Here is a 21,431-nt window from a genome sequence, read left to right as displayed (position 1 = left end):
TATATACTTATTGTCTCCATGCTTGACTCGAGAATTATTTTCTGTGGTGGCTTTTCTCCCATACATTTTCTTAGTTGTGGAAGCCTCCCTTTAGGGATGATTGTGTCTTCCTGAACCCTCCAGTATACTCTGGCCATATGTCCAGTTTTTGTATTATTTTTGGTTGTTCATGTTTCTGTAAATTGTATGGCTCAGTTTTGAACCTATTGATTTAGGCTTGGGATTCTGATATCATGTGGTTGACTCTGTCCTGTCCCCATACTAGGGCCGGAGAACTATTTTAATGAAACTCTAACCAGATAAGTTCAGATATTCAGGTTTTCATTCAGCAGATTGTTTTCTCCCAGTTCCTGTAGTTAGCTCATTTTTATCTGTCAACCAGGTAGGGCCATGGGTCTAAATGTGCATCTGATATGGTTTGGATTTGTGTCCCTGCCCGAATTTCATGTCGCATTGTAATCTCCAGTGGTGAAGGAGGGGTCTGGTGAGAGGTGACTTGATCATGTGGGCAGACTTCCCCCTTGCTGTTCCATTGATAGTGAGTTCTCATAAGATCCGGTTGTTTAAAAGTGTGTAGCACCTCCCTCTGCGCTCTTTTCCTCCTGCTCCAGCCATGTAAGACCTGCCTGCTTCCCGTTCCCCTTCTGCCATGAATGTAAGTTTTATGAGGCCTCCTCAGCCATGCTTCCTGTACAGTCTGTGGAACTGTGAGTCAATTGAACCTCTTTTCTTTATAAATTACCTAGTCTCAGGAGGTTTTTTTTTATAGCAAAGTGAGAATAGACTAATACACCATCCCTACTCAGGTCTCACATTCTGAGGTCCCCGTGGGCAGTATTTGGTTCTGGTCAAATACTCACAATGGTAGCTCAATTCTGTTTTACTGGGAAGTCTTTTTGCCTTTATTTGGCATTTAGGAATTTACCATTCTTGTTTTCAGTGTTATGTATTAACATTTTTCATTACTATTTTGCCTAGAATATCTGTGTGTTAGAATGTGGTTGAGCATGGCGGGTGTTGTGGCTCATGCCTGTGATCCCAGCATTTTGGGAGGCCAAGATGAGTAGGTTGCTTGAGTCCAGGAGTTCAGCCTATGCAACTTGGTAGAACCCTGACTGTACAAAAAATTAGCTGGGCATGGTGGCACACACCTGTAGTCCCAGCTACTTAGGAGGCTGAGGTGGGAGGATCACCTGAGCCTGGGAGGTAGGGGCTGCAGTAAGCCACGATTGTGCCACTGCACTTCAGCCTGGGTGACAGAGTGAGACTTTGTCTAAAAACAACCAAGAAGTGGTTGAGCAATTTAATACATAATTTTTAAAATTATATAGTCTGTATTTTAAGTGTTTAGCATGTTTATTGAGATGAAGTTAACAGAAATAACTTACTTAAAACATTTGATTTTCCAGGTCCTCAGTAAATTCAATTGTAGTTTGTAGGATTTGGGCATATTATTACTATTTTTTGTTTTATGGAGACAAGGGCTCAATCTTTTGCCCAGGCTGTAGTGCAGCAGTGAAATTATAGCTTACCGTAACCTTGAAGTCTTGGGCTGAATTAATCCTGCTGCCTCAGCATCCCAAGTAGCTAGGACTACAGGTGCGCGTAACCATGATGGGCTAGTTGTTATTGTTGTTGTTATTATTATTATTATTGTAAAGACAGGGTCTCTCTGTGTTGCCCAGGCTGGTCTTGAACTTCCAGTCTCAAGTGATCCCCTTGCCTTGGCTTTCTAAAATGCTGGAATTATAGGTATGAGCCACCATGCCCAGCCTGTGAATATTATTGATTTATTTTTGCTTTCATTTTACTGTTCTCCATTTTATATACATTAAAATATCTTTACTGACTTTGTTTGATATATTATTTAGAAATATATTTAAATATATATGTTTGATTTTTTTTCTAATAAAACACTATGGTTTTAAGTAAATGTTTATTGCTTTTTCATAGGATGAATCTTGAAGAAGAATTAGATGAACTTAAAGTACATATATGTATTGATAAGGCAGCAATACAAGAATTGAATAGATGTGTGGCAGAGAGAAGAGAAGGTAAATTTTCAGAAAATAAATACTTAACAGAGGAATTTTAAAATTGTCTAATTCTTGATGTTTTAGTTTCAATTTCTTTTAAGAATCTTACCCTTTTTATTTCTTTTCCAACACTTTATTCATTGATAACTCACTAACATTTTCATCCTGAGAAAATTAAATAAATAGAACATCTAAAAGTCAGCTTTGTAATTCATTAAAAAATCTAAGGGAGAAGGTACAGCAAGATGGCCAAATAGAAGACTTTACGCTGTGGGAACTCCAAATTTAAGAACTATCTACACACACAAAAAAAACACCTACATAAGAATCAGAAATCAGGTGAGCGCTCACAGTACCTGGTTTTAACTTCAAATGGCTGAAAGAGGCACTGAAGAGGGTAGGAAAGACAGTCTTAAATTACCAATGCCGCCCTTCCCCGATCTCCTGGCAGTGGCCCTGTGACATGGAGAGAGAATTGTGCACTTAGGGGAGGGAGAATGCAGTGACTGTTGGACTTTGCATTGAACTCGGTCTTGCCCTGTCATAGCAGAGAGCAAAACCGGGCCGAATGCATCTCATGCCTGCCCACAGAAAGAGCATTTAGACCAGACCTGTCCAGAGGACAATCACCCATCCCAGTGGTTGGAACCTGAGTTCTGGCAAGCCTCGTCACCACAGGACTTTGGGGCTCTATATAAACTTAAAAGACTGTCTAGGCCACAATGACTTCAACTCCTAGGCAAGCCCTAGTGCAGAGGTGGGCTCAGACCAGTGGACTTGGGTGGCATGTGACCTACTGAGACACCAGCCAGGGCAGCTCATGGAGTATTTGTGCCACTGCTCTCCCAACCCTTGGCAGCACAGCTCATGGCTCTGAAAGGAACCCCTTCCATCTGCTTGAGGAGGAGAGAAGAAAGAGTAAAGAGGTCTTTGTCTTGCATCTTGGACAGCAGCTCAGCCACAGTAGGATAGGGCACTAGTTAGATTTATGAGACCCTTATTCTAGGCCCTAGCTCCTGGATGACATTTCTAGACACATCCTGGGCTAGAAGCGAACCTGGTGCCTTGAAGGCAAGGATGCAGTCCTGGCAGGATCTATCACCTACTGACTGAAGGGCCCTTGGGCCCTGAATAACCAGCAGCAATACCCAGATGGTACACTGTGGGTCTTGGCTGAGACTCTGAGATGTGCTGGATTCAGGTGAAACCCAGTGCATCCACAGCTGTGGTGGCTGCGGTGAGAAACCCCTGCATGAGAAAAGCAGAGGGAAAAGTAAAGGGTAATTTCTCTTGCACCTTAGGTACCAGCTCATCCACAATGAAGTAGAACACCAAGCAGCTTGTGGGGTCATTGATTCCAGGCCTTGGCTCTTAGTTGGCATTTCTAGACCTGCCATGGGCCAGAGGGAAGCCCATTGCCCTGAAAGGTGAGTCCCAGGCCTGGCAGCATTTGTGGCAAGCTGACTGAAGAGCCCTTGGGCTTTAAGGAACATTGACAGTGGCCTGGTAGTACTCCCTGTAGGACTGTGGTGGTGGTGACCACAGGCAGAGACTCCTTTGCCTGTGGAAAGGGAAGGGAAGAGTGGGAAGGACCGTGTCTGGTGGTTTGAGTGCCAGCTCAGCTGCAGTGGACTAGAACACCAGGTGGATTTCTAAGGTTTTTTACTCTACTCCCTGGCTCCTAGATGGCATCTCTGGACCCACCCAGGGCTGGAGGGATCCTGCTACCCTGAAGGGAATGACACAAGTCTGACTGGCTTCACAGTCTGCTCTTTGCAGAGCCCTAGGGCCTTGAGCAAACATAGGTGGTAGCCAGATAGTGGTTACAGTGGGCCTTGGGTGAGACTCAGGGATATACTGGTGTCAGTTCTGACCCCCAGCATAGTCCCAGTTGTGGTGGCCACAGGGGTGCATTTGTCACTCCATCCCCAGCTCCAGAAGGCTCAGCAAAGAGAGATAGACTCTGTTTGTTTGGGAGAAGGAAAGAAAAAAAGAGTCTCTGCCTGGTAATCCAGAGAATTCTTCCGGATCTTATCCAAGACTGCCCAGGCAGTAGTTCTAGAAGTCGGCAAGAACCCCAGTGTTACTGGACTTGGGGTGCCCACTAATGCAGATATGGACTAGATCACAACACCCAAGTCCTTTCAAATACCGAAAAGTCTTGGGCTGAATCAATCCTACTGCCTTAGCATCTTTGTACCCATCTTCTCAAGAAGGTTGGGTACAAACAAGCCCAGACTGCAAAGACAAAAATAAATATCTAACTTTTGTATTCCCGGACACCAGCAAACATCCATAAGGATCAAGACTATCCAAGTGATAGGTTACGCTTTGTGTCCCCACCCCAGACTCATCTTGAATTATAATCCCCATAATCTCCACGTGTCAAAAGAGAGACCAGGTGGAGGTAATTTAATCATGGGGGTGGTTTCTCCCATGCTGCTCTCATGATAGTGAGTGAGTTCTCATGAAATCTGATGGTTTTGTAAGGGGCTTTTCCCCCGTTCGCTTGGCACTTCTCCTTCCTGCTGCCTTGTGAAGAAGGTGCCTTGCTTCCCCTTCACCTTCCACTGTGATTATTAGTTTCTAGAGGCCCCCCCAGCCATGCTGAGTTGTGAGTCAATTAAATCTCTTTCCTTTGTTACTCAGTCTTGAGCAGTTCCTTATAGAAGTATGAAAACAGGATGATATACCAAGAAAACATGACTTCATCAAACAAACGAAATAAGGCACCTGGGATCAATACTGCAGAAACAGATATGTAGCCTTTCAGACAGAGAATTCCAAATAACTGTTTTGAGGAAACTCAAAGAAATTCAAGATAACATGGAGAAGGATTTCAGAATTCTATCAGAGAAACTTAACAAAGTGATTGAAAAAATAAAAAAGAATCAAGCAGAAATTCTGGAATGAAAAATGCACTGGAGTCCCCTCATAGCAGAATTGATCAAGCAGAAGAAGGAATTAGTGAGCTTGAAGACAGGCTATTTGAAACTACATAGTCAGGGCGGGTGTGGTGGCTCATGCCTGTAATCCCAGCACTTTAGGAGGCTGAGGTGGGAGGATCACCTAATGTCAGGAATTCGAGACGAGCCTGGCCAATATGGTGGAACCCTGTCTCTACTAAAAATACAAACATTAGCCAGGCATGGTGGCACATGCCGGTGATCCCAGCTACTTGGGAGGCTGAGGCAGGGGAATCGCTTGACCCCGGGAGGCGGAGGTTGCTGTGAATCGAGATCGCGCCACTGCACTCCAGCCTGGTGACAAAGCGAGACTCCATCTCGAAAAAAAAAAAAAAAAGAAAATATACAGAGGAAATAAAAGAATAAAAAACAATGAAGCATGCCTACAAGATTAATGAAATAGCCTCAAAAGGGAAAATCTAGGAGTTATTGGCCTTAAACAGGAGTTAGTGAAAAAGACAGGAGTACAAAGTTTATTCAAAGGGAAAATAACAGAGAACTTTTCAAACCTAGCAAAAGATAATAATATTCAACTATGAGAAAGTTGTAGAACACCAAGCAGGTTTAACCCAAAAAAGACAACCTGAAGGCATTTAACAAACTCCCAAGGGTCAAGGATAAAGAAAGGACCCTAAAAGCAGCAAGAGAAAAGAAACAAATAACATACAATGGAGCTTCAATATGCTGGCAGCAGACTTTTCAGTGGAAACTTTACAGGCTAGGAGATAGTGGCATGACATACTTAAAGTGCTGAAGGAAAAAACAACAACAAACTTTTGCCCTGGAATAATATATCCTGCAAAAATATCCTTCAAACATGAAGGAGAAATGCTTTGACAGGCAAACAAAAGCTGGAGATTTCATCAACACCATACCTATCCTACAAGAAGTCATAAATGGAGTAGTTAAATCAGAAAAAGGATATTAATGAGTAATAAATCATCTGAAGGTACAAGAGTCATTGGCAATAGTAAGTACACAGAATGACATACAATATTGTAATACCGTAACAGTGGTATACAAACTACTCTTAAGTAGAAAGACTTAAAGATGAGCCAATCAAAAAATAACTATAAAAAGTTTTCAAGACATAGTATAATAAGATATAAACAACAAAAAGTTAAAAAGAGGCTGGACAAAGTTATATAATTTTTATCAGTTTTGTTTTTGCTTGTTTGTTTATGCAAGCAGTGTTGTTAATCCAGTTAAAATAATGGGTTATAAGATAGTATTTGCAACATTCATTGTAATCTCAAATCAAAAACCATACAGTGGCTACACAAAAAATAAAAAGAAAGAAATAAAATTTTCCTTTTATTTTAGGAGAAAAGGTAAGAGAAAATTACCTTCACTACAAGGAAAACAAGAAAGAATGAAGGAAGGAAAAGAAGACCACAAAATAACCAGGAAACCAACAACAAAATGGTAGGAGTAAGTTCTTACTTATTGGTAATCACATTGAATGTGAATGGACTAAACTCTGTAATCAAAATACACAGAGTAGCTGAAAGGGTGTAAAAATCAGAGCCACTCTCTGTTGTATACAAGAAACGCTTCATCTATAAAGAAACATATAGACTGAAAATAAACAAATGGAAAAAGATACTCCATGCCAGTACAAACCAAAGAAGAGCAGGAGTAGCTATACTTATATCAGACCAAATAGATTTTAAGCAAAAACTGTAAGAGACAAAGGTCATTGTATAATGATAAAGGTGTCAGTTTAGTAAGAGGATATCATAGTTGTAAATATATATTCACCCAACACTCTAGTACCCAGATGTATAAAGCAAATATTATTAGAGCTAAAGAGAAATGTAGACCCTAATTCAATGACAGCTGGAGGCTTTAGTATCCCACTTTCAGCATTGGACAGATCTTCCAGACAGAAAATCAACAAAGAAACATTGGAATTAATTTGTACTGTAGACCAAATGGAGCTAATATTTACAGAACATTTCATCCAATGGCTGCAGAATATACATTCTTCTCCCCAGCACATCTATCATTCTCGAGGATAGACTGTGTGTTAAGCCATAAAACAAGTCTTAAAACATTCAAAAAAATTGAAATAATATCAACCATCTTACCTGACAACAATGGAATAGCACTAGTAATCAATAACATGAAAAATTTTGGAAGCTCTGCGGACATATGGAAATTAAACAATGTGCTCCTGAATGACCCGTGTGTCAATGAAGAAATTAAGGAGGAAATTAAAAAATTTCTTGAAACAAATGATAATGGAAGCACAACATACTGGAACCTATGGGATACAGCAAAAGCAATACTAAGGGAAGTGTACAGCTATAAATTCCTACATCAAAGAAGAAGAAAAATTTCAAATAACGATGCATCTTGAAGAGCTAGAAAAGCTAGAGCTAATCAAACCCAAAATTAGTAAAAGAAAAGAAGTAATAAAGATCAGAGCAGAGATAAATAAAATTAAAATGAATAAAACAATATGAAAAAAATCATTAAAACAAAAAGTTGGTTTATCAAAAAGCTAACCAAAATTTACAAACCTTTAACCAGACTAAGAAAAAGAGAACACAAGTAAATATCAGATGTGAAAAAGTAGACATTACAACAGATACTGCCGAAATTTAAAGCACTGTTAGTGGCTACTGTCACCAACTATATGCCAAATACATATCAGCTATATGCCAATAAATTGGAAAATCTAGAAGAAATGGATAAATTCTTATACACATACAACCTACTAAGATTATTGAACCACGAAGAAATCCAAAACCTGAACGGAACAGTGATAAGTAAAGAGATTGATGCCATAATGCAGAGCCTCCCAGCAAAGAAACAACCAGGACCTGGTGACTTCCCTGCTGAACTCTACCAGACATTTAAAGAAGAACTAACTCCAATCTTACTCAAACTATTCCAAAAGGTAGAAGAGGAGGGAATACTTTCAAACTCATTCTACAAGGCCAGTATTAGCTTGATACCAAAACCAGACAAAGACACATCAAAAAAAGGAAACTATAGTTCAATATCCCTGATGAACATTGATGCAGAAAAAACCTCTGCAAGATACTAGCAAGCTGAATTCAACAACACATTAAAAAATGAGTCATCATAACCAAGTGGGATTTATCCAAGGGTTGCAAGGATGGTTCAACATTTGGACATTAATCAATGTGATACATATTATCAACAGAATGAAGGACACAAACCATAGGATCATTTTACTTAGTCCTGAAAAAGCATTCAGTAAAATTCAACATTCTTTCATGAGAAAATCTCTCAAAAAACTGGTTTTATTGGAACAAACATACATCAGGATAATAAAAGGCATATGGGACAGAGCTATTGCTGGTATCATATTGAATCAGGAAAAACTGAAATCTTTTCCTTTAAGATTTGGAACATGACCATGATGCCTACTTTCACCACTGTTATTCAACATAGTACTGGATGTCCTAGTTAGGGCAGTCACACAAGAGAAAGAAAGGGCATCCAAATTAGGAAGAAGTCAAATTATCTTTATTTGCCAATGATATGATTTTGTATTTGGAAAAACTTAAGAGTCCATAAAAAAACTATTAGAAAGGATAAACAAATTCAGTAAAGTGGAGAATACAAAATCAACATGCAAAAATCAGTATCATTTCTATATGCCAACAGCAAACAATCTGAAAAAGAAATCAAGAAAGCTAATTCCATTTACAGCAGCTACACCTAAAAGTCAGTACCTAGGATTTAACCAGAGAAGTGAAGAATCTTCCTACAATAAAAACTATAGAATATTGATGAAAGAAATTGAAGGAGACACACAAAAAATGGAAAGACATCCCCTCTTAATGGATTGTAAAAACCAATATTGTTAAAATGACCATATTACCTAAAGCAATCTACAGATTTAATGCAAGCCCTATAAAAATACCAATGACATTCTTCACAGAAACAGAAAAAACAATCCTAAAATTTATATAGAATAAAAGAGACCCACAATAGCCAAAGCTATTGTAAACAAAAAGAACAAAACTAGAGGAATCACATTTCTTAAATTAAATTGTACTATAAAGCTACAGTAACTAAAACAGCATGAAAATTGACACATAGACCAATAGAACCTAACAGACAACCCAGAAATATATTCATACCTCCATATAAACTAATTGTTGACAGCGTTGCCGAGACATACATTGGGAAAAGGACAGTCTCTTCAATAAATACTGCTGGGAAAACAAGATATTCATATGCGTAAGAATGAAACTAGTCCCCTATGTCTTGCCATATACAAAAATCAAACACAGTGGATTAAACACTTAAATCTCAGACCTCAAACTATGAAACTACTAAAAGAAAACATTGGGGAAAGTCTCCAAGATGTTGGACTGAGCAAGGATCTTTTGAGTAATATCCTACAAGCACAGGCAACCAAAGCAGAAATGGACACATGGGATTACATGAAGCTAAAAAGCTTCTGGACAGCAAGGGAACAATCAACAAATCAAAGAGACAAGCCACAGAGTGGGAGACAATATTTGCAAACTACCCATCTAACAAGGGATTAATAACCAGAATATATAAGCAGCTAAAAACTACTCTGTAGGAAAAAATTTAATAATCCAATTTAAAAATGGGCCAAAGCTATGAGTAGACATTTCTCAAAAGAAGACATACCATTTGCAAATAGATATATGAAAATGCTCAACATTATTGATCATCAGAGAATACAAATCAAAACTAAAATGAAATATCATCTCATCCCAGCCTGAATGGCTCTTATCCACAAGACAGGCAATAACAAATGCTGGGGAAGATGTGGGTAAAAAGGGAACTCTCGTACATTCTTGGTAGGAATGTAAATTAGTACAACTACTATGGAGAACAGTTTGGAATTGACTCAAACAATTAGAAATAGGCTGGGTGCAGTGGCTTATACCTATAATCCCACACTTTGGGAGGCTGAGGTGGGTGGATCACTTGAGGTCAGGAGTTTGAGACCAGCCTGGCCAACATGGTGAAACTCCATCTCTCCTAAAAATACAAAATGAGAGGGGTGTGGTGGCACACACACCTTTAATCCCAGTTACTTGGGAGGCTGAGACAAGAGAATCCCTTGAACCAGGAGTTGGAGGTTGCAGTGAGCCGAGATTGTGCCACTGCACTCCAGCCTGGGTGACAGAAGTGAAACTCCATCTCAGGAAAAAAAAAAAAAAAAAAATGGAAGTAGAGTTGTGATATGATCTAGCTATCACCCTGCTAGTTATATACCCAAAAGAAAGGAAATCAGTATATTGAAGAGATATCTGCATTCCCATGTTTATTGCAGCATTATTCATAATAGCCAAAATTTGGAAGCAACGCAAATGTTCATCAACAGACAAATGGATAAAATGAATGTGGTACATACACACAATGGTGTACTATTCAGCCATAAAAGAATTGAAATCTTGTCATTTGCAACAACATGGATGAAATTGGAGGTCATTGTGTTAAGTGAAATAAGCCAGGTATAGAAAGACAGACTTCACATATTCTCACTTATTGGTGGGAGCTAAAAATTAAAACAATTGAACTCATGGAGCTAGAGACTAGAAGGATGGTCACCAGAGCCTGGGAAGGGTAGTTGGAGGAAGTGGGAATAATTAATGGATTACAAAAAAAATAGTTGGAAAGAACAAATAAGACCTGGTGTTTGCTAGCATGACAGGGTGACTGTATTAAAAAATAATTTAATTGTTGGATGGTTTGTAATGTAAAAGTTAAGTGCTTGAGGTGATGGATGCCCCATTTACCCTGATATGATTATTATGCATTGCCTGTGTATCACATGTCATCTACCCTGTAGATACATCTACTGTGTAACCACACACAAAAATTCTAGAGATTATTTTATAAGGATAAATGATACTCATTTTTATTATTCATTGATAAAGTTTTCCTAGTTTTGTTTGTTTATAGTTTTGTAGGTACTATAGTGTTATGCTCAATATCAATAATTCGTTAATATTTTGGTTAGGCATTACATTTTTTGGGAAATTATTTAGTTCTTATCTTTTTTCCTGGAATCAAAATCTTAGAGTTAGAAGGAAATTTGGAGATCTTCAGATCTGCAACCTCCCTGACAGCTAGCTTAAATATGACCAGTAACGGGGAATGTCTCACTGCTCAAATTGCAAGAGGATTATCTCTTTATTAAAGCCAAGATAACTATATTTCGTATATAACTTCAGTACCTCATTAGAAAAATTAAAGATTGATATGACAGGATTTTTTTTGTTTAACCTGTTACATTCTAACCACTGTACTTTTAGGTTTTGACAATTTATACTTAATAATTAGTTTTCATATACCCTTCACTTGGCTTTTGTCCCAGTTACTGTTGTTGCTCCAATGCTCACATTCAGGTTACTGGTGACTTGTTAAGGCCAATATTTGAACCCCTCCATTTAACACCTTTAATTTTCATCATATTTCAAGCTTATCTCTTTATCAGCTTCTGAATCACATTGTCTCATTTTATGTCCTACTCTTGCTGTTATCTTCCCGTCTCTTTCAGTGGAACATTTTTTCATTTACTTCTTAATAACTAGGGTTTGCTAAGACTTTATCCTTGGTTTACTTTTCAAAATTAATGACTTTATGTTTTTTTGAAAAATTATACATACTTACATTCGAGCAGTAAGAAAGAAAAAAGAAGAAAGCAAAGAAAAAACTAGTTCACAACATGTTAGAGATAAAAATTTTTAATATTATCATATAAGCATCTCTTTTCTTTTTCTTTTTTTTAAATTTTTAAATTTTTTTTTTTTGAGACGGAGTCTCGCTCTGTCCCTGAGGCTGGAGTGCAGTGGTGCCATCTCGTCTCACTGCAAGTTCCGCCTCCCGGGTTCACGCCATTCTCCTGCCTCAGCCTCCCAAGTAGCTGGGACTGCAGGCGCCCACCACCTCGCCTGGCTAATTTTTTGTATTTTTAGTAGAGACGGGGTTTCACCATGTTAGCCAGAATGGTCTCGATCTCCTGACCTCGTAATCTGCCCACTTTGGCCTCTCAAAGTGCTGGGATTACAGGCGTGAGCCACCGCACCTGGCCATAACCATCTCTTAATGGCCAGATACGGAGAAGGCTAGATGGGTAGACTAATTATATAAAAAGAGTGTCATATTTTTGAAAAAGAGATTTACATTTATTATATTTATTTGGAGCCAACTAAATGAAGAGAAACAGAAGTAAAGGTAAATGAGCTGTAAACTTTAAATAAATGTTTTCTTTGCTTCAAAAGAATTAATTTCTTTAAGATTAAAAAAAATTACAAAAAGCAATTAACACCTTGCTATGCAAGATGGAAAACCCAGAATTTTTACAAAACTTTTTTGTAAAAGTTTTTTGTTTCCTCCACATCTTGAGTTTTGTTCATTAAATTTCTTTTTAAAAATTTTACCAAAGTCTGTAACTTTATATATTACAAGAATAATTTCCTCAGCTTTAAAGTCTTGTCTCTCTATATAACGAATTCAGTACTCATCACATTTTTAAAAGCCATGGCTTTTCTATTTATGAATTTTTTCTTTTCGTATGTTTCTTGATTAGCCAGATAAAATTCAAAGTATTACTAGGCGCGGTGGCTCACGCCTGTAATCCTAGCACTTTGCAGGCCGAGGCAGGTGGATCACCTGAGGTCAGGAGTTTGAGACCAGCCTGGCCAACATGACAAAACTCTCTACTAAAAATACAGAAATTAGCTGGGCGTAGTGGTGCGTGCCTGTAATCCCAGCTACCTGGTAGAGTGAGACAGGATAATCCCTTGAACACATTGGGCAGAGGTTGCAGTGAGCCAAGATTGCGTCATTGCACTGCAGCCTGGGTGCCACTTCACTCCAGCCTGGGTGAAGGAGCAAGACTCTGTGTCAAAAAAACAAAAAACAAAAAACAAGCATTTTTTTCAAGAAGGAATGAAAGTAGCCATATTTGTAAGAACCTAGATGTTTGAGAATATGATTCAACAGGGATTAAATGGGCTGAGTATAATTTTATTGGGTTACACTCTTTTTTCCTCAGAACTTTCTAGATGTTACTCATTTATAGAATCAGTGGTTGCTGTGAGGATGTGTTACAGAGAGGTGTCTGAATTCCCCAACCTCCCCTGTATCACCCCTGCTGTGGATGTCACTTGCCTTTGCTAAGTGGATGCCTGAAAATTTACTTTTTTCAACTTGATATTCAAAAACTTAAATAGAATATGTCAATATAATTTGTTCTAGATCACATATTCCTGAAATACCTATGCATTTATTGTCAATTAAAATATTACTTTGTTCCAAGGATTTCTCTTTTGCATATATTTTTGCATACTTTTCTATTCCACTTTTTATACTCTAAATCAAGGAAGTTGTCTTTATGTTAGATTATTTTTTGTCCGGCCTTCATATCTATTTTCTTAACAATTCTTTAATCTTTTGTCTTTTTCTTCTGCATTCAGTTTATCTCAAGACTTTCCTTCATCAGTAATTCAATTTTTAGCCAGGTTTTATCGTTCTTTTGTTCTTTTTTTGAGACGGAGTCTTGCTCTGTCACCAGGCTGGAATGCAGTGGCACAATCTTGGCTCATTGCAACCTCCGACTCCCTGGTTCAAGCAATTCTCCTGCCTCAGTCTCCCACGTAGCTAGGATTACAGGCATGCACCACCCTGCCCAGCTAATTTTGTATTTTTTTAGTAGAGATGGGGTTTCACCATGTTGGCCAGGATGGTCTCGATCTCCTGATCTCGTGATCCACATGCCTTGACCTCCCAAAGTGCTGGGATTACAGGTGAGAGCCACCGCACCCGGCCTTCTTTTGTTCTTTCTTACATTTCTATTTAATCTGTAATAATGTTCTTTGTTATTGTTGTTGTTTTCAATTTATTGTCTCAATTCTTCAAATTCTTATTTTATTTTTGGATGTTTTATTATTTCTTTTCTGAGCTTGTATTTTATTAAATTCAGGTTTTTGGTAAGTTCTTTTCTTCCTTTGTGGCTTTTCTTTTACAATTTGGATTCAAAATTGGTATTTTGTTAAATGTACACTTTGCTCCACCAACTACAGAGTATTTTCTATTGTAGAAGGGGTGACCCAGGATTTCAAATTGTTGTCTGGCTTCAGCAGAGTGTGTTGGATCTAACCAGGCCTGGTAGTTCTCAGTGTTTTTGCTGAGAACCATTTCTGCTGCTCTTCATTCCTTTCTGTAGATCCATATTTCCATCTGGTGTTATCTTCTTTCTGCCTGAAGGACTTCTTTAATATTTCTTAGAGTGCACATCTGCTGGTAGTGAAATTCTTTCAGCTGTCATACACCTGAAAAATATCCCTATTTTTCTTCATTTTGAAAGGTATTTTCAATAAGTATAGAATGCTACATTGACAGATTTTTTTTTTCTTTAGCAGTTAATTACTCCACTGTCTTCTGGTGCGAATTGTTTCTGATAAGAATTCTGCTGTCATTCTTACTTTGTTCACGTTAGTATAATGTGCCCCCCTTTTTTCCCTCGGCTAGTCAGAGCATAAACTACTACTGCACCTGTATGAGCTTTGCAGTTTGTTTCCTCTAAGTTTTCTCTAATCCTTTTGGATGTTTTTTTTTTCTCTTAAACTTGGGTAGTTTCCTTAAATGCATGTGCTGATTAGTACTTGGCTGAAGACTTAAGGTTCTCAGGTCTGTACATCTTCAGAGCTCTCCCTGTATCTGAGTAGATCTCTCCTCTATGACACTTTGCCCTGCAAACTCTAGCTCACTTGACCTCCCTGGAACCCAGGGTATGTCTCCTTAATTTAGGAAGATTACTGGACTACATTTAGGTTTCCTGTTTCTGTGCTGTAGCTTGGAAGCTCTCTGTAAGCAGTAAGCTGGGGTAATTAAAGAACTCACCTTATTTGTTGCCCTCTCTCAGGGATGACATTGTCTGATGCCCAGTATCTAAAAACCATTTTTCATACATTTTGTCTAGTTTTTAGTTGCTCCATATAGAAGGGAAAATCTGCTCCCTCTAACTTACTTTTCTTCTTATTGAACATGTTTTCTCTAGATTAAATCCCAAAACTTTTTCCATGTTCCAAATATATATTTCGTATTTTCTGACACCTGTTTCCTTCTGGCTGCTTTTACAAGTATCTTAAAAGTTAAGCATGTCATCCAAAAAAACTCATTGCATTTTCCCTCAAGTGAGTTCAGTCTCCTCTAGTCTTCCCAAATGAATACCTTAAGCCCCTACCATGCTAAATTTCTCTTTACTGAAAATTGCAATTTATAGCGTAATGGGTCTTGAATAGAATCCCACAATACCTCTGTCAAGAGCTTAGCTGAACTGGAGAGAGCTGAAATGCCAGGTGTATGAATAGCTGCTCTAAGAGAACAAACCAAAATGAAAGTTACAGCCACCTTTAATTAATTACTGAGATAGTTTAAGCAAGAGGCTAAAGGGGGGAAAGTGCCGGCTCCCCATATTTTATTTTCCCCCATTGGTCAAGTGGATCAACATAGAAATGAGGGTTGTCTCATTGCCAGTGGATCCTCAAACAAAAGTTTCTTGCCATGTGATAGACCTGAGGCACTGGGGGACGGTATGGGAGGATGGTTGGGAGAGGAAAAGTATAAAGTCCGAATGAGTCAGAATGAGGACAAGTATCTTCAAGTTTACTGCCTCCTCCCAGTCTCCTAAGGAGGTTTCTCGAGAAACACCTAAGCAAGCCTCAGCCAAAGGCCCCCAATAAAAATGCCTCCATATTGAGACACCTGTGGTAGAGATACAGATACGTGTGTAACAGTGTGATTGGCCAGGGAAACTAGTGTCCTTGACCAGGACCTGTGTCCTTGAGTGTAACTCCCTTCAGAGACTGCAGTCCATTGACGTACAACAAGTCTGGTTGGGGAGGGCAGCTTTCCCCCATGAGGTGTGCCAGGTAAAACCTTTGTAATTACCTATGGCCAAGCCTGACAAATCACATGTAAGGTTTGGCCAGGAGCTAGATTCCTCAGTCTTTACTGAGTCACAAGCGCATGAATATGTTCACAAAACCATTTGTTAACCATGTTCGTCATTGAAAGTTGAGGGCTTGTGTATCAGACAATGCAAGAAACAAGCAAATGGGGAAACTCATTCATAAACAATAGCAAGCATTTATTTATTGCATATAGGTCTGTGTGTTGGCTGAAACAGCTCTTACTGCTGCAGGTTTTCTGGTCCAGCTCTGTTTCAGGCTGCATGTCAAGTCCACTTCTGCTCCATGTGTCTGATTCTTGAACACAATGCAACAAGTGTAAACATGAAGAGCTTCTTTTGCCTATGTTTGGAACTGGCACACTGTAACCTCCACCTGAGATTTCTTTGGCTAAAGCAAGTCTTCTTATTAAATACAGCCAACAACAATTCATACTGTCAGTGTTAGTTTCTATGGAGGATTGGGGTAGTATTTTTAGGCCTTTACCCAGAGTCTACTAGGCCTTGCATTATTCCTTTCAGAAATTATTAGCAACAGGCATGACAGCCAAATCCTGAGCCATGTTTTAATGTCAGCATCTGAGATTTGGCCTTTATGCTGCCAGTGATTTAGTGTCCACTCCTTTGATATGGTAACAAACAATTTCATTTTCCAACTCTAAAAGTACTGGAACTTATACACTTCCCATATTTCAATGGCCAGTGCCTTTCTGAGCTCTGATCTTTCTTAGAGTAGCTAGTCAAGTGCAGCCAGCAATAACCAAACTCATACTATCAGCATTCTGCACTGACACCTCCTCACTCAGTATAAAATTTATTAAGTTATTAGGTACATTTTTTGCCTTCCAGGTTATGCCAGGTGGCAGTTTTCCAAATGTTTTGTAACTACATAACATGGGTTACCATTTTCTCAGCATCCTGTAACATATATTTTGCCACCCGCCACCCAGTCCCAAAATCAGTGCCACATAATTTAGTCTTTTATCATAGCAGCACCCCACTTAAAATTACCAATTTCTGTATCCCATCAGCTTTTGCTGCAGAATAAACAACCACAAAGTCTCACTAGCATGCAGTAATAAACATTTATTTCTTGCTCATGAGTCTATCAGCTGGGATAACTGTGCTGCAGGCTGCAGGTCTGTTGGTTGGCTGGAGTGCTTCACCTTGAGGCAATATTGGATTTAGGTCTGCTCCATATTTCTTAATCCCAGTCCCAGGCTGAAGGGGCAGTGACTACCTGAACATGTTCTTTTCAAGGTGGATGTTGGAAATTTCCAAGGGGTGATCAGAAGCATACAATTTCTTGAGTTCTAGGCTCATTTATACCCATGTTTCCCTAGTCCAAGCAAATCACATGGCCAAACTCAACATTAATGGAGCAGGGATCTGTACTGCATCCATGAAGGTATCCATGAAAGGAGTAAGCATTTGCTGAGTAATAATCTACCATAGTATGATATAAAATCATAAGCCAGTGAACAAAAGTATGCTGGAGCTGTTAGTATATGTTGCGAGCATATGGCTTTCTAGATAGTCTGACCCAATCCAGAAATAAAGCATCTAGAATGGAGTAAATGGATTGCAAATTTCAGATTGTCCTTATTAAATATTAATTTAAAAAAGCATAGACTTTCATAATAGCTGGGCAGCATACAATTTAAGTTCCAGATTTCTGGCAAGTAACTCAAGTTTACTTACTATTAAGAATAGATTGTGTTGGATACATACCAAAAAGAACGTGACCAAAACAATCAAGCCTTCGGAAATGGTCATCCTACTTTAACTTAGAGCCAAATCAAGGGAACATCTTGGGAACAAAAGGGAAAACCTTTTAGGCATATTCAGGTTTTCTCCAATAAAGCCAAAAACTTTTCAACTTCAATAAAAATGTTAAAATATTTACTTCTTGGAATGATTAATATTAACTAATTCTTTGTGACCATAATTTAATGCACAGTCATTAATCTGTTGAGCATATACCTAGTACCTAAACATTTAAGGAGAATAACAAAAATTGTTCTAAAACCCATGCAGTATATTTTATAAATAAAGGAAGGTCAGACTGCAGTTTCGTTTTATACTACTTACAGTTGCTATCCAATCTAGCATAAGGGCATTCCTTCCAGCCCTATTCTTGGTGTGTTAATATTTCTGATCTTATTCTCTTATTTAGTGACTTCTGCTAATAGCAAAATAAAGCCCAAATTCGTTTATCCCACTGAAAATTAGCCCCTGCCTACCTCATTAGCCTTATCTTTCATATGTTTAGCATTATTTTTTCCTCCCTGGAACTGAAAAATCAGCAAAATAAAACCCCAAAAGTGCTTTAGCGTTTAATACCTCTGGACCAGTGTACACAGTACTGTATTCCTTTCTTGCAGGTTCCATGTAGAAAAGACCTCCTCATCTTTAACAACAGAATTGGGGTGTGACCTCCTATCTAAAGCCTTTTTCTGTTCTCTTTGTTTGTACCCTCAACATATATAAATATATAAAATATTATATAAAACATATGCATTGTACGTATATGTATATACACACACAAATATATCTATATAAATGATTTATACACAGTTTTTGGTTGCTTCTGTTATGCTTAAAGTCATGCTTCTTTGTAGTTGTTACCAACATGGCACTGTGGCTCACACTGTAATCCCAAGATTTTGAGAGGCTGAGGCAGGTGAATCGTTTGAATCCAGGAATTTGAGACCAGCCTGGGCAACCCTGTCTCTACCAAAAAAAAAAAGTTGGGTGTGGTGGCACACACTTGTACTCCCAGCTACTTGGGTCGCTGAGGCCGGAGGATCACTTGAGCCCTGGAGGCGGAGGTTACAGTGAGCCGAGATCGCGCCACTGCATTCCAACCTGGGTGATACAGCAGGACCCTGTCTTAAAAAAAAAAAAATGGGAATTTTAAAATTAAAAAAATTATTTTTAAAACAAGCCAAAGGAGTATTAGGAATATAGAGAACTATCAAAGTAAATTGAAACAAAAGTTAATTGCAAGAAGTAATTCGTAACATGAGTTTTTTTTTTTTTTTTTTTTTGAGATGGAGCCTCGTTCTGTCACCCAGGCTGGAGTGCAGTGGCGCGATCTCGGCCCACTGCAAGCTCTGCCTCCTGGGTTCACGCCATTCTCCTGCATCAGCCTCCCGAGTAGCTGGGACTACAGGCGCCTGCCACCATGCCCGGCTAATTTTTTTGTATTTTTGTAGAGATAGGGTTTCACCGTGTTAGCCAGGATGGTCTCGATCTCCTGACCTCGTGATCCGCCTGTCTCGGCCTCCCAAAGTACTGGGATTACAGGCGTGAGCCACCTTGCCCGGCCCATAACATGAAATTTATATGAAGTCAGAAACACAGTTACAATGTTAAACTTCACAAAGCTAATTCATTTAAGTATAAAGATCGAAATTAAAATATAATGAAGCACTTGGAAGTAGAAAATAAACAGTCTAAAATATTTTAAAAGTGTGGGCTTAAGGAATAGCATAAAATAAAAAGAGGGTGTTACACATGGCTTTCAAGCTAGCTAGAGGAATTAAAGATAGCACGTTCAAATTCCCCTGATTCATCCAGCGAGCTAATAGGATCGAGTCCATCAAGTCCCCAGCTTAAAGACATTTTATTTTTAAGGCAAGGAAGCCTATTTATTGGGTGTAATTTACAATAAATTAAATGAAAAAAAAAACTACTTATCCTTCTGTTTTCCTACCTCTCGTCCTAGAAAAAGATACTTACATCATCCTGGTAACTTCCTTTTTAGAATATTTGTGGCTGGTAACAAAAATGGGCTAATTGTCTTTGAATTTTCACTGATTGAATAGATTCTTCCCAGGCCTCCTGCCCAGGTAAACTCAAAGGGGATGGTCTAGGTCTCCAGAAAGAGGTGCCAAGTATAACAGTCATATCAAATGATTGAAATTCTCTCCTACTCATCAGAAACAGGATTTATTTCTTGCCATTTCATTCATCAGAAATGGGACTTCAGTTTTCATTGGCTTATGGTTACTTCTCAGAGGAGATGGGTTCTAATTATAGTTGGCTGATCTGACTTTATTTTGCCTAAGACAACAATTTTTAATTAACACAAAAACCAAAAACTTTTTCATGGCAGGTCTTGCTGATTATTACCTATTTATCCCCAATTCACTTATCTGAAACAGTGTTCAGAGTTATTTTTACTCACAATACTTCTGACACCAATTTTATAGGTTTTTTTCTTCCACCCAACAACTAACTCATTGCTTCTCCAAACTCCAATTGGGCCATTCAGTTCAATTCTAGCTACTTAGAATTAGTGCAGACCCTACAGATTAAGGGCTGTGTCCCACAGGACTGCCTCCATTTTAGATCCCAGTCACAAGTCCCAGGTTTCCACCTGTATTTCTGACCAACTGAGTTTAAATTGGGGGTTCCCAGGAGCCCTTCCTCAGATTTGTTAATTTGCTAGAATGGCTCAAAAAAGTTTTCCATTTACTATTGCTTGTTTATTATAGAGGATACAACTCAGGAACAGCCAAATAGAAGAGTTGCATAGTTCATGGTATGGAGGAAGGAACAGGAAGCTTTCATGTCCTTTCTGAGCATGCCACCTTCAGCACCTCAGTGTGCTCACCAACTTGGAATTTCTCCAAACTCCACAGAGTTTTTTATGGAGCTTCCATTAAGTAGCCATCATTGATTCAATCATTGGCCATTGGTGACTGAATTCAATCTCCATTTCTTCTCCGCTCTGCAGAGGCCTGGTGGTGGGGCTGGATGTTAAAACCATCTAATCACATGGTTGCCTCCTCTTGCAGCCAGTCCTCATCTTGAACCTATCTAGGGGCTCACCAGGAATCATCTTATTAAGCATAAACTCTGGTATGGTTGAAAGGAGCTTGTTATGCTTTGCTTATAATAACAAAAGATGGTCCTATTACTCAAGAAATTCCAAAGGTTTTAGAAACTGTGTTTCAGGAACTGGGGACAAAATCCAAATACAGTGGGCCCTCTGTATCCACGGGTTCCACATCCCTGGATTCAACCAACTGCAGATCAAAAATATTTGAAAAAAAATTGTATCTGTATTGAACATGTATAGACTTTTTATCTTGTTATTCCCTAAACAATGTAGTGTAACAATATTTACTTAGCATTTACATTGTATTAGTTATTATAAGTAATATAGAGATTATTTAAACTATACAGGAGGATGTGCATAGGTTATTTGCAAATGCTACATCAGGGACTTGAGCATGGTTGGATTTAGGTATCCCAGGAAGGTCCCTGGAACAGGAACGACTGTATGTGTTTCTTATTGTATCACAAGTACCTTCTGAAGTAAAACCTACCCACTATGATTCTCATTTTCTTTTCCTAAAAGTGAAATAAAAATAGCAATATTTTTTAGGAAATTGCCCATACAATAAGTTGATAACTATTTTCCTTTCTTAATCCCTCAAATTGATATAATCACAAACAGACCTTTAAGAAACTTTT

At 38.5% G+C, this 21,431-nt stretch overlaps 1 protein-coding gene across 2 annotated transcripts in view; it reads left to right on the top strand.

Moving 5' to 3' along the window:
* CNTLN (centlein) overlaps positions 1–21,431 on the top strand; it is a 352,494-nt gene that overhangs the window by 220,693 nt on the left and 110,370 nt on the right. For both annotated transcript variants that reach the window (XM_003822610.6, XM_008976184.5), the window contains exon 13: positions 1,954–2,054. In XM_003822610.6, the coding sequence (XP_003822658.3) occupies positions 1,954–2,054 (101 nt within the window). The remainder of the gene's footprint in view (positions 1–1,953; positions 2,055–21,431) is intronic.

This window comes from Pan paniscus, chromosome 11 (assembly GCF_029289425.2).
Source record: "Pan paniscus chromosome 11, NHGRI_mPanPan1-v2.0_pri, whole genome shotgun sequence".
NCBI classification, from domain to species: domain Eukaryota; kingdom Metazoa; phylum Chordata; class Mammalia; order Primates; family Hominidae; genus Pan; species Pan paniscus.
Note: the sequence above shows the minus strand (reverse complement) of the source record. Positions and strands in the feature narration are given on the sequence as shown.